General features: G+C 41.7%; 1 protein-coding gene across 2 annotated transcripts in view; it reads right to left on the bottom strand.

Moving 5' to 3' along the window:
- Tmem41b (transmembrane protein 41B) overlaps window positions 1–9,750 on the bottom strand; it is a 30,379-nt gene extending 20,629 nt beyond the window's left edge. For both annotated transcript variants that reach the window (XM_070035279.1, XM_070035280.1), the window contains exons 1-4: window positions 9,653–9,750; window positions 9,407–9,532; window positions 5,111–5,228; window positions 750–878 (exon numbers count right to left, since the gene is read on the bottom strand). In XM_070035279.1, coding sequence (XP_069891380.1) covers window positions 750–878; window positions 5,111–5,228; window positions 9,407–9,527 — 368 coding nt within the window. In that variant the 5' untranslated portion in view covers window positions 9,528–9,532; window positions 9,653–9,750. The remainder of the gene's footprint in view (window positions 1–749; window positions 879–5,110; window positions 5,229–9,406; window positions 9,533–9,652) is intronic.
- Window positions 9,751–10,607: the final 857 nt, after the last annotated feature.

The raw sequence follows: 10,607 nt of genomic DNA on the forward strand, positions 1-10,607 counted from the left end.
AAGTGCTCTACCACTGAGCCACCTTCCCAGCCCGGAAATTTTTTTTTTGTTGGTCATGGGGCTTGAACTCAAGGGCTGGGCTGCTGTCCCTAAACTGTTTTGCTCAAGACTAGCATTTTATCACTTTGAGCCACAGAGCTACCTCCAACTTCTCAGGTGGTTAACTGCAGATAAGAGTCCTAAGGACTTTCTTGCCCAGAGTGGCTTTGAACTGCAATCTTCCAATCTTAGCCTCCTGAGTAGCTAGAATTATAGGCATGGGCCACCAGCACCTACATTGGGCTGGGAAGGTGGCTCAGTGGTAGAGTGCTTGCATGCATGAGGCCCTGGGTTCGATTCCTTAGCACCACATAAGCAGAAAAAGCCAGAAGTGGTGCTGTGGCTCCAGTGACATAGCGCTTGCCTTGACCTGACGAGCTGAGAGACAGCGCCCAGGCCAAGTTCAAGCCCCATGACCGACAGAAAAAAAAGAATTCAAAATAATTATTTAAAATTAATGGTTAATTATCAATTATAAATCAAATAAGAACTGAGGAAAGGAAAACAGAAGAAAATGGTAACAGATATTCAGAAATAAAAATGACTGGGTTGAGAAGGAAGGATTAAAGCAGGAATTTTTTTCATTTTTCTTTTCAATCTTTTAAAAAAATATCTTAACATTGCATGAACAATTGTTAAAGGGAAAAACATTTAACTAGCAGACTTCAAACCTTTTCTTGAACAAAATTAGAAAACATTTAAAAGGATACAAAATATACGTAGCAAAGTAAGCTACAAGTACTTGTACATAAAAGGTGTCCTTATATTTGGATAAAACTTTTCCTAGAGCCTTGGCATCATCCATATCCCTGGGGACCTTCATATTCACTCTTTCTTCTCTAAAGAAATAAAATTAAAGTAAAAGATTTTTAAACAGAACTTTACCATAATAAAATCCAAGTTGAGTTGAAAACACTGAGTTTTATCCAAAATGATTTGATAAATTTATCTATAATCTATTAAAGCCAAATTACTAAGCTTAAAAGCCTATAAATTATTTGTTCTTCAGTGCTTTAACAATATAATTCTCTGGGCTATGAAACGTTAAAGTTCAGAATAATTCAAACTAAAGGTTAAAAGCATATGCTCCAATATTGGTTTAAATGTTAAATTAACATTAAGAAATAAACCACTAGTGTTTAAACTATTAAAATTTATTTAACATCATTTTGGGTAATCCTCATGATAAGCTGAAGTCAATAATTATTTATAACAGAACCCAAATAGAAACTTTAATGAATTTATACTTTATACCTTTTCTGGAATATTCCAATTCGAAGACCAGAAAAAAAGAACATTTTTCACATTTTCTTTAAAGCAGAGTCTTGATTTGTTGCCCAGACTAGTCATGAACTTGAAATCCTGCTGATTCAGCTGAATCTTAAGCCCATGCAATTTGCTGACTTTTGTTTATGTGCCAATGTTGGGGCTTGAACTCAGGACCTGGATGCTGTCCCTGAGCTTTTGTGTTCAAGCCTAGCACTGTACCACTTGAGCCAAAGTTCCACTTCTAGCTTCTTGGTGTTAATTGGAGATAAGAGTATCACAGGGACTTTTCTGCTCTGGACTGGCTTTGAACTACATGCAGATCTCAGCCTCTTGAGTAGCTAGGATTATAGGCATGAGCCACCAGCACCTGGTAGCTTTTTACTTTTCTCTCTTCATTTTATGTGCTATTTGAAGCCATGTTGGGGATTACACAAACTCTTGCTTATGAAAATTTCAAGTCATTTTTGTTTAAAGTACATTATGTACAATTATTTACATGTGTTTATCTGTAGAACAATGACTGCAGCTAGAATGCTTTGTTTTGTTAGGTCATGGGGCTTGAACTCAGGGACTAGGTGCTGTCTCTGAGCTTTTTCACTTACGGCTAGAGCTCTACCACTTTGAGCCACAGCTCAGTTTTCTGGTAGTTTATTGGAGATAAAGTGTCTCATGGACTTTTTGGCCCTGGTTGGCTTCAAACCACAATCCTCAAATCTTAGCCTCTGGACTAGGTAGGCTGATCTTGACCTTATGGTCTCAAGGAATCCTCCTCCTTCAGGCTCCTGAATAGCTATAGCTGAATGCTACTTTTCTTAAGTCCTATAAAAAATACCTGGTAAGCTAAAATAGCTTCTCATTTATAAAATTTTAAAACCTGCATACACAAAATATGTAATCAATGGAATGTAAAAGGTTTGTAATTACATCATTATATAATTAACAAATACATTATAATTCTTAGATTAGGAGCAAAGACAAACTTACTCTGTAGATTCTCTGTCAATCAACTCTATTCACTGATCAAAAAAACTAGACACTGGAACTGGGAATGTGGCTTAATGGTAGAGTGATTGCTTAGCATGCATAAAGCCCTAAGTTCCATTCCTCAGTATCACATAAACAGAAAAAGCTGGAAGTGGTACAGTGGCTCAAGTGGTAGAGTGTTAGCCTTAAGCAAAAGAAGCTCAGGGGCAGTGTCCAGGCCTTGAGTTCAAGCCTCAGGACTGGGGGAAAAAAACAAACCTAAAAACAAAACAGAATTTACCTAAAGTTGTTTAGTCTTTAATACTGACACTGGTGGCTTATATCTATAATCCTAGCAACTCAGGAGGCTGATATCTGAGGAATAGAGTTCAAAGCCAGCCTGGACAGGAAAGTCTGTGGGACTCTTATCTCTGGTAGTAGAGCTGTGGCTCAAAGTGGTACAGCAGTCTAACCTTGAACAAAGAGCTCAGGGACAGTGCCCAGGCCCTGAGTTCAAGCCCTATGACCAACAACAAAAAAAAGAAGTTACAATGAAGGCTTCTCTGCATAGTTATTAATGTACTAGATTATGAGATGCTGCTCTAAACACAACTAGCGGTATTATATAATATAGTATGTATTCTGTTATCCTTCCAAAGTGAAAAAAATTCTAAATTCGTTTTTTGGCTAGCTAATAGAGATGGAGTCTTAGAGACTCTCCTTCCTGGGCTGGCTTGGAATTAAGATCAGCCAGGTCTCAGCATCCTAAGCAGGTAGGATTATAGGCCTAAGCCACTGGTGGCAAGTGAAAATTTTTAATTCTGGAAACAAATTTACCATGGTCTTTGCCAAATGGATATGAGCTATAGTTTTTGTTTTGTTTTGTTTTACAAGATCAAGTTCACTATGAAAAGTAACAATTCACTACTTAAGATGTGACTATTGGGGCTGGGAAGGTGGCTCAGTGGTAGAGCGCTTGCCTTGCATGCCTGAGGCCCTGGGTTCGATTCCTCAGTACCACATAAGCAAAAAGAAAAAAGCCAGAAGTGGCGCTGTGGCTCAAGTGGTAGAGCACTAGCCTTGAGCTGAAGAGCTGAGGTACAGCGCCCAGGCCCTGAGTTCAAGCCCCATGACCGAACCCAAAAAACAAAAAACAAAAAAACCCCAAGATGTGACTATTGAAAGGATCAAACTTAAAGCCAGCCAGGGGAAAAAAGTTCAGGAGACCTAAATCAATAGAAAACTTGAGATGTGGTCATACATGCCTGTCAGCTATGCAGGAAACCACAAAAGGAGGATGAGGCAAAAAGCAAGACTCTACCTCAAAAATAACCAAAGTGAAAAGTCTGAAGGCATGGCTCAAATAGTACAGTGCCTGCCTAGCAAGGCCAGAGAGCCCCAAGTTCAAATCCCAGTACTGCTCTTCCCCCTCTGGTTAAAAATCATACCTATCTCAATAAAATAAGGAAGAGAAAAAGAGACAGAGATGTGGATGAATAGAGCCAGATATAAATAAATCACAAGACAAAGTGGAAAAGAGGAAAATAGGGATGGAAGAAAGCAGAGAATACTAAGTTTATTAAAACTATATATCAAATGCTGGGAAGGTGGCTCAGTGGTAGAGCACTTGCCTTGCATGCCTGAGGCCCTGGGTTCAATTCCTCAGCACCACATAAGCAAAAAGAAAAAAGCTGAAGTGGCGCTGTGGCTCAAGTGGTAGAGCGCTAGCCTTGAGCTGAAGAGCTGAGGGACAGCACTCAGGCCCAGAGTTCAGGCCCCACGACCGGATCCAAAAAAAACAACAACTATATATCAATATCAACTGTAAGAAGAAATATAAACTTACTTGGTCACTACTACTAACAGTAAACAATAAGAGAAAACAAATAGAAAACAACAGAACACACCAATTGTTTTAGGAAATTTTAACAGTTTTTGTTGTTGTTGTTGCTTTTGGGGGGGGGGGGGAGTTTGCTCCAGCCTAAGACTTGAACTCAGGGCCTGGGTATTGTTCCTGAGCTTTATATTCAAGGCCAGTGCCCTATCACTGTGAGCCACAGTCTATTTCTGGCTTTTTAGTGGTTAATTGGAGATTAAGAGCATTCTCATGAACCTTCTTGCCTGGGATGGCTTTGAACACCAAGATTCTCAGATCTCAGCCTCTTGAGTAGCTATGATTACAGCCACCAGCACCTGGCTTAACTTGGTTTTCTTTTTATTTTTCTATTGCTAGGTATTGAACCCACGGACTTGCAATGTTAAGCATTCAATCAAATACTGAGCTGTACCCAAAACCCCATTTAGTCCTCAATATGTAAGACCAAAAGAAAGAAAGAAAGCACAGTTGTATAGGGCTGTAATATAAAATTGTCCTTCTTGAAATTATATTTTTTAGTGGTTTGCCATAGGTGACCTTGAGCTTTTACTTGGCTTTTTAGCTCAGAGCTGGCATTCTACCACTTGAGTCATGCATCCACTTCTGGCTTCTGATAACTAACTGAAAAAGTCTCACAAATTTGTCTGCCCAGGCTGACTTCAAATCTTGATCCTGAGATTTGTTTCCTGATTAGGTAGGCTTAGAGGCATTAGCCACTGACACCCAGGGAAAGATGACATCTTAATTAGAGAAGCAATACTGTTAGAAAATCAAAACTGTTAGAAAATAATGAGGCAAATTTAGAAACAAATGTTTAAACAACAGTACAGATGTGGCTTCTTGCACTTCAGAAGACTGATACGTAGTCACAACAGTTCTGTTGTCTAAAGTAGATTTGGCTTGCAATTCATTTTCATCTCATAACTATATGCACATTTCAAGTTTCTATCATGGCATACTTACTCACTAAGCTGAGGAAAATTTTTATATACCAAAAACATAACAAAGGCTGCAGACAAGAAAATGGACACCAATATAAGAAGTGACATTCTTGCTGACCCAGCTTCCGCACAGGCTTTTTCTGAAAAAGAAAAAAAATGAAAAGTATAATTAAGATAAATATAAAAGAAGATAGTATCTCAAGCCAACAACTTCCTGAAAGGCATTCCTCAGAGAAAACTATTCAATCTTTTACCCAAACATTGACATTAATCAATTCTTTCACCAGTGCCAATGGCTCACACCTGTAATCCCAGCTACTCAGGATGGAGAGATCGAAGAATCACAGTTCAAAACCAGGCCAACCAAATAAATTTGTGATATCCTAATCTCCAATTAACCAGCAAAAAAGCAAAAAGTAGAAATGTGGTTCAAGTGGTAGAGTATCAGCTTTAATTGGAAAAATTCAAGCAAGAACACAAGGCCCTGAGTCCAAACCCCACTTTCACACCCCAAGTCCAATAAATAAATAAATAAATTGAGCTGTCATAAGAATATATTCACTAAGACAACTGGACAATGTATGGTTTATTTTTATACCAAAGGCTTCAGAGTGTTCAGATGAATCTCAAATGTTTTGAGTGACACTCTGTCTGTGACTCTAAACCTGAAAAGATGTTATAATAAACATTATGTGCAGGTAAAATACAGAATGAGATCCAGTACACAGCAAGCAGAAAAATGAACAGAGCTGTTTTGCCAGGAAGGAGTTAACAGTGATAAGACTACAGGAGCTTAACTCACTATTAAATAGATGTATGGTGCAACACACCTTTAACCTCAGCTATTCAAGAGGCAGACTAGGAGAATCATGCTTCAAGGTCAGCTCCAGCAAAGAGTTAGTGAGACCCCCTCTCAACCAACAAGATGAGCATGATAAATGTAAAAGCAGCTATGTGGGCCGGGCGTGGTGGCTCATGTCCGTAATCCTAGCTACTCAGAAGACTGAGATCTGAGGATTATGGTTCAAAGCCAGACTGGGCAAGAAAGTCCCTGAGACTCTTATCTCCAATTAACCTCTCAGAGAATCAGAAGTGGCGCTGTGGCTCAAGTGGTAGAGTGCTAGCCTTGAGCTGAAAAGCTGAGGGACAGCCCCAGGCCCAGAGTTCAAGCCCCACAACCAAAAACAAAAAAAAAGCAGCTATGTGGGCTGCAATGTGGCTTATTGGTAGAGTGCTTGCCTAGCATACATGAAGCCCTGGTACCTCAGTACCACATAAACAGAAACGGCTGGAAGTAGTGCTGTGGCTCAAGTGGTAGAGTGCTAGCCCTGAGCAAAAGAGGCTCAAGGACAGTGCCCAGGCCCTGAGCTCAAGCCCCAGGACTTGCACCCAAAAAATAAAAATAAAAATAAAAAGCCTTGCAACTATAATCTGACATTATTCTAAACAGTCCAACCTATCTCCTACTACCTTGCAACAGAAACTCTTCACGGGAGATAAATTAATCTCTTCACTGTCACACATAAAAGGTTCACAATAACCCTTTTGTCTACTCTTTTTTTCCCCCAGCATACCCTTCTCTCCACTCTCCAACCCCTATATCTCCATGATGATATGACTTTTTTTTTTGCTTTTATAGAGATTTGTCCTCTGTAGAAGTCAAGAATAACTGATATAGACTGTGTTGTTCTAAAGATAAAATAAACTTTTATAAAGGCCCTCTGGAAGTCTTAAGGTTTTATTTCTGAAAACTTTAGGTTACCTTGGGTAAACCTGAATGCTATGTACATTTAAATGCTTTTATTAGTTCTCTTGTTTATAAGGAAGCCATATATAATTGAGAGAATTAAATAATATGATGTGTATAGTATTCTTGATTTTGAACACAAAATACCTAATAAATGCTAGCTGTCATAATATTCCTCCCTTTTTAATCTGATTGATTATAAGGTTGTTCTTCTGTTATTGCTAAGCATCTAGCAGAACAATATAAAACTTCTAAGAAGATGAACTAGAAAAAAAAAACTTTAGGTTAAAAAATAATAGTAAAACTCACCACCATCTCAAACCAAATGAAAATAATCTGGATTGCCCTTACAAGAAACTATTGTAGGGGCTGGAAAGGTGGCTCAGTGGTAGAGCACTTGCCTTGCATGCCTGAGGCCCTCGGTTCAATTCCTCAGCACCACATAAGCAAAAAGAAAGAAGCCAAAAGTGGAGCTCTGGCTCAAGTGGTAGAGCGCTAGCCTTGAGCTGAAGAGCTGAGGGACAGAGCCCAGGTCCAGAGTTCAGACCCCATGACTGGACACCAAAAAAAAAAAAAAAAAACGAACAACAACAACAAAAACTATTGTATTATTGTTGTAGTAGCAGAACAACGTTCTTTTTTTTTGGTCGGTCGTGGGGCTTGAACTCTGGGCCTGGACGCTGTCCCTCAGCTCTTCAGCTCAAGGCGAGCGCTCTACCAATTGAGCTACAGCGCCACTTCCGGTTTTCTGGTGGTTTATTGGAGATAGGAGTCTCACGGTCTCTCCTGCCCAGGCTGGCTTTGAACCGCGATCCTCATATCTCAGCCTCCTGAGTAGCTAGGATTACAGGCGTGAGCCACCAGCGCCCGGCTAGAACAACGTTCTTTTAAGCTAGATCAGATATATCCTTCTATAACACAGAAAAGTTTCACCACCATATAGAAAGACAACCAGATTATAGAAACTTCAAAGAGACAATTAGAGATGTTTAAAATTTTCTAAACATAAATATTTCCTGCTATAAATTCTTAAAAGATGACTTCTAAATTGGGTATGGTGATGTAATCTCAGCAATAGGTAGGCTAAGGCAGAAAGATGGGAGTGCTGTAGACTACATAAGACATCTCTGTTCCCAAAAAATGGGAGGGGGGTGCAGGGAAGTAGATGGAAAGAAAGAAGGAAGAAAAAAATGAAGGAAGGAAGGAAGAAGGCTGCTCCATAGCTATTATTATTGGTAGAACATAAGCATATGTGATATGAGCTGTGGACAATTTAATAGCCATTTGTTCTGATTACTTCAAGTATATGAGCTTTAAAAGCACTTACCAAAAAAATAAAAATAAAAAAGCACTTAAAAGAGCTTAAGCTTAACCATTTCAACTTCTGGAAAATAATAAACAATTTCATGCCAAGATAGAATCAAAGCATTTAGTTTCTTCGTTTGGTTTTGTTTTGGGTTCCGTTTTGTTTTGGGCGTGTGTTTTGTTTAAAACTGTATTTAAACTGAGAACTGATGGCTCACACCTGTAATTCTAGTTACTTAGGAGGCTGAGGTCAAAAGATCATGGTTTACCCCAGCAGTAAAGTTTATAAGACTTCATCTCCAGAATAACCAGCAAAAAGCATGGCTGGAGGCATGACTCAAATGGTAGAGCTCCAGTCAAATAAGCAAGCAAGCAGTGAGCTGGAGACCCTGAGAACACACCCCAGGACCACAAAGAGAGAGACAGACAGAAAACAGAAACGAGAGAGAGAGAGAGAGAGAGAGAGAGAGAGAGAGAGAGAGAGAGAGAGAGGAGAAACAAATGTGCTTAAAAGAATAGGTGCATAGGTCAAGTAATAGTGCCCTTGCCTACGTTGTGCCAAGGCCTTGGGTTCAATTCCCAGCGCTGCAAAATAAATCTTAAAAGCTCTGAAAATTACTAGGACGGTGTTTTGAGGGGTAGGAGAGAAGTTTAGAATGTCACCTGTATGTAGCAGTAATTGTAAACATTTAGCCCCCACTTCATATACGCCAAACATTGCCTGAATTAAATGGTTTCATATACCCGTTTCACAGAGCTTTTGAAAGTTAGCATTCAAAGTCTCTAATGGTAGAACGATGGGACTCAAAGCCAGGTAATCCTATCACTTGAAACTGCCACCTGAAACAGCCACATTTATCTCACTTTCTAAGCTGGCTTTGTGACTCTCTACAAGTCAGCAAGCCACTACACCCCTCAGTCTTCTCATCTGTAAAAAACGCACGCAGCAAATGCTAAAGGTCTGTCTGGCTTCGCTATCAACCTTACAATCGCCCTAGCGTCAACAAGCTGGTGTGTCATCCTTTCTGGTAACCGAATCCAATTTATAAGGCACCAAGACGCACCGACTACGCGTCTGGCTTTGTGCTGTTCTGGGGCCCAAGCCGAGTGCCCCACTCTCTCCCGGACGTCGGCAGGTTCCCTCTTACACCGCAACCCTTGGAGACCTGCTGGGGTCTCTGACTGCCCCGCCCCCCGCCCCCGGAGCGCCCCCCGGCACACGACCCCGCTGGACAAGCCTCAGCTCCGGCCCTCAGGCCCACTCACCCTTCAGACTGCCTCCGCTGCCCGGCTCCGCGGAATCCCGCGTCCGCGCAGCCTGGTCCTCTACTGGGGTCTTGTGGAGTGCCCCCGTTGGCGACCGTTCGGCGGCTTTGCCTTTGGCCATGGCGGCTGCAAGGGAAAGTGGGGAGAGTTGAGTGGTGCCGCGCCCCCTTAACAACAAAACTTCGTCGCGGTGGCTGTCTCCAAGGCTAGCCACGGCCAGAGGTACTTCCGGCGCGACCTCCTCACCTGAGCTGACCTCAGCTCGACGACGTTCGGCCAGACCGGCACTGCCGACTCGGACAAGGCCCCGCCCCGCGTCGCTCGCGAGCCTCGCGCGCTCGCGCCTGCCCAGTAACCGCGAGACAAGTCAGAAGCCCCGCCCACTCCACCCCATGCCTCGCCCACCTGAAGCCTAAGTGGAGCATGCGTAGTTGGGTGCTAGGTCACGCAGTGCCGCTCGAGGACTGACGTCTGAAGTGCAGATTTCATTACCGGAAGTGCTGTCCAAGGACTTCAAACTCTTTGTCCCGGCCGACCGGAAATGCTTATGAGTGAGTGATTGGCGTTCCGCACCTCAGGATTCCGACACTCTTATTAGCAGTTGTTAGTTGAAGTCTGGTTTGAAGATGGTGGAAGATATAAGACCTAAATCAAACTCATCCAAATTTCAGAAAAGTAAGGCTGGGAGAGAAGCAGTAACCTGTGAAGGTCAGAGGGTGGCAGGAATGGGTTTAGAATCCCAGAGAGCTTGTTCACAAGCAAATGCTCTCCCACCCGCCACCCTTGTCTAGCAAATCCCGGTCACACTTAGCTTTTCTCTCAACCCAAACACACCTTTCCCCTGCCCCCCCCCCCATGAACGTTTATTAACAAGCTTTATTTTTTACTGCAATGGAAACATCTGTACAATCATTAAAACCTTCTTTTCTTCCAAATTTATTGATGTTTTAGAGTAACATACAGCTGGGCTATATTTACCTGAGTCAAGTCATCCGTTCCCTCAGTCTCTCCTATTCCCTCACTCCTATCTCTGCCCATGAGTTGCATAGTTCACTTTCATCAATGTCCAGTGCACTACACTTCTGCACTCTTCCCCCCTTTTTCCTCAGATTCTGTGCCCTCCCCCTACCCTACTACAGATGTTCACGTGAATACAATTGTGCCTTTGTGAGTCTCTCCTAAGACTATCTTCTTTTGGTCT

Source organism: Dipodomys merriami, unplaced genomic scaffold (assembly GCF_024711535.1).
Source record: "Dipodomys merriami isolate MVZ:Mamm:240054 unplaced genomic scaffold, mDipMer1.0.p SCAF_25, whole genome shotgun sequence".
Classification (NCBI taxonomy): Eukaryota; Metazoa; Chordata; class Mammalia; order Rodentia; family Heteromyidae; genus Dipodomys; species Dipodomys merriami.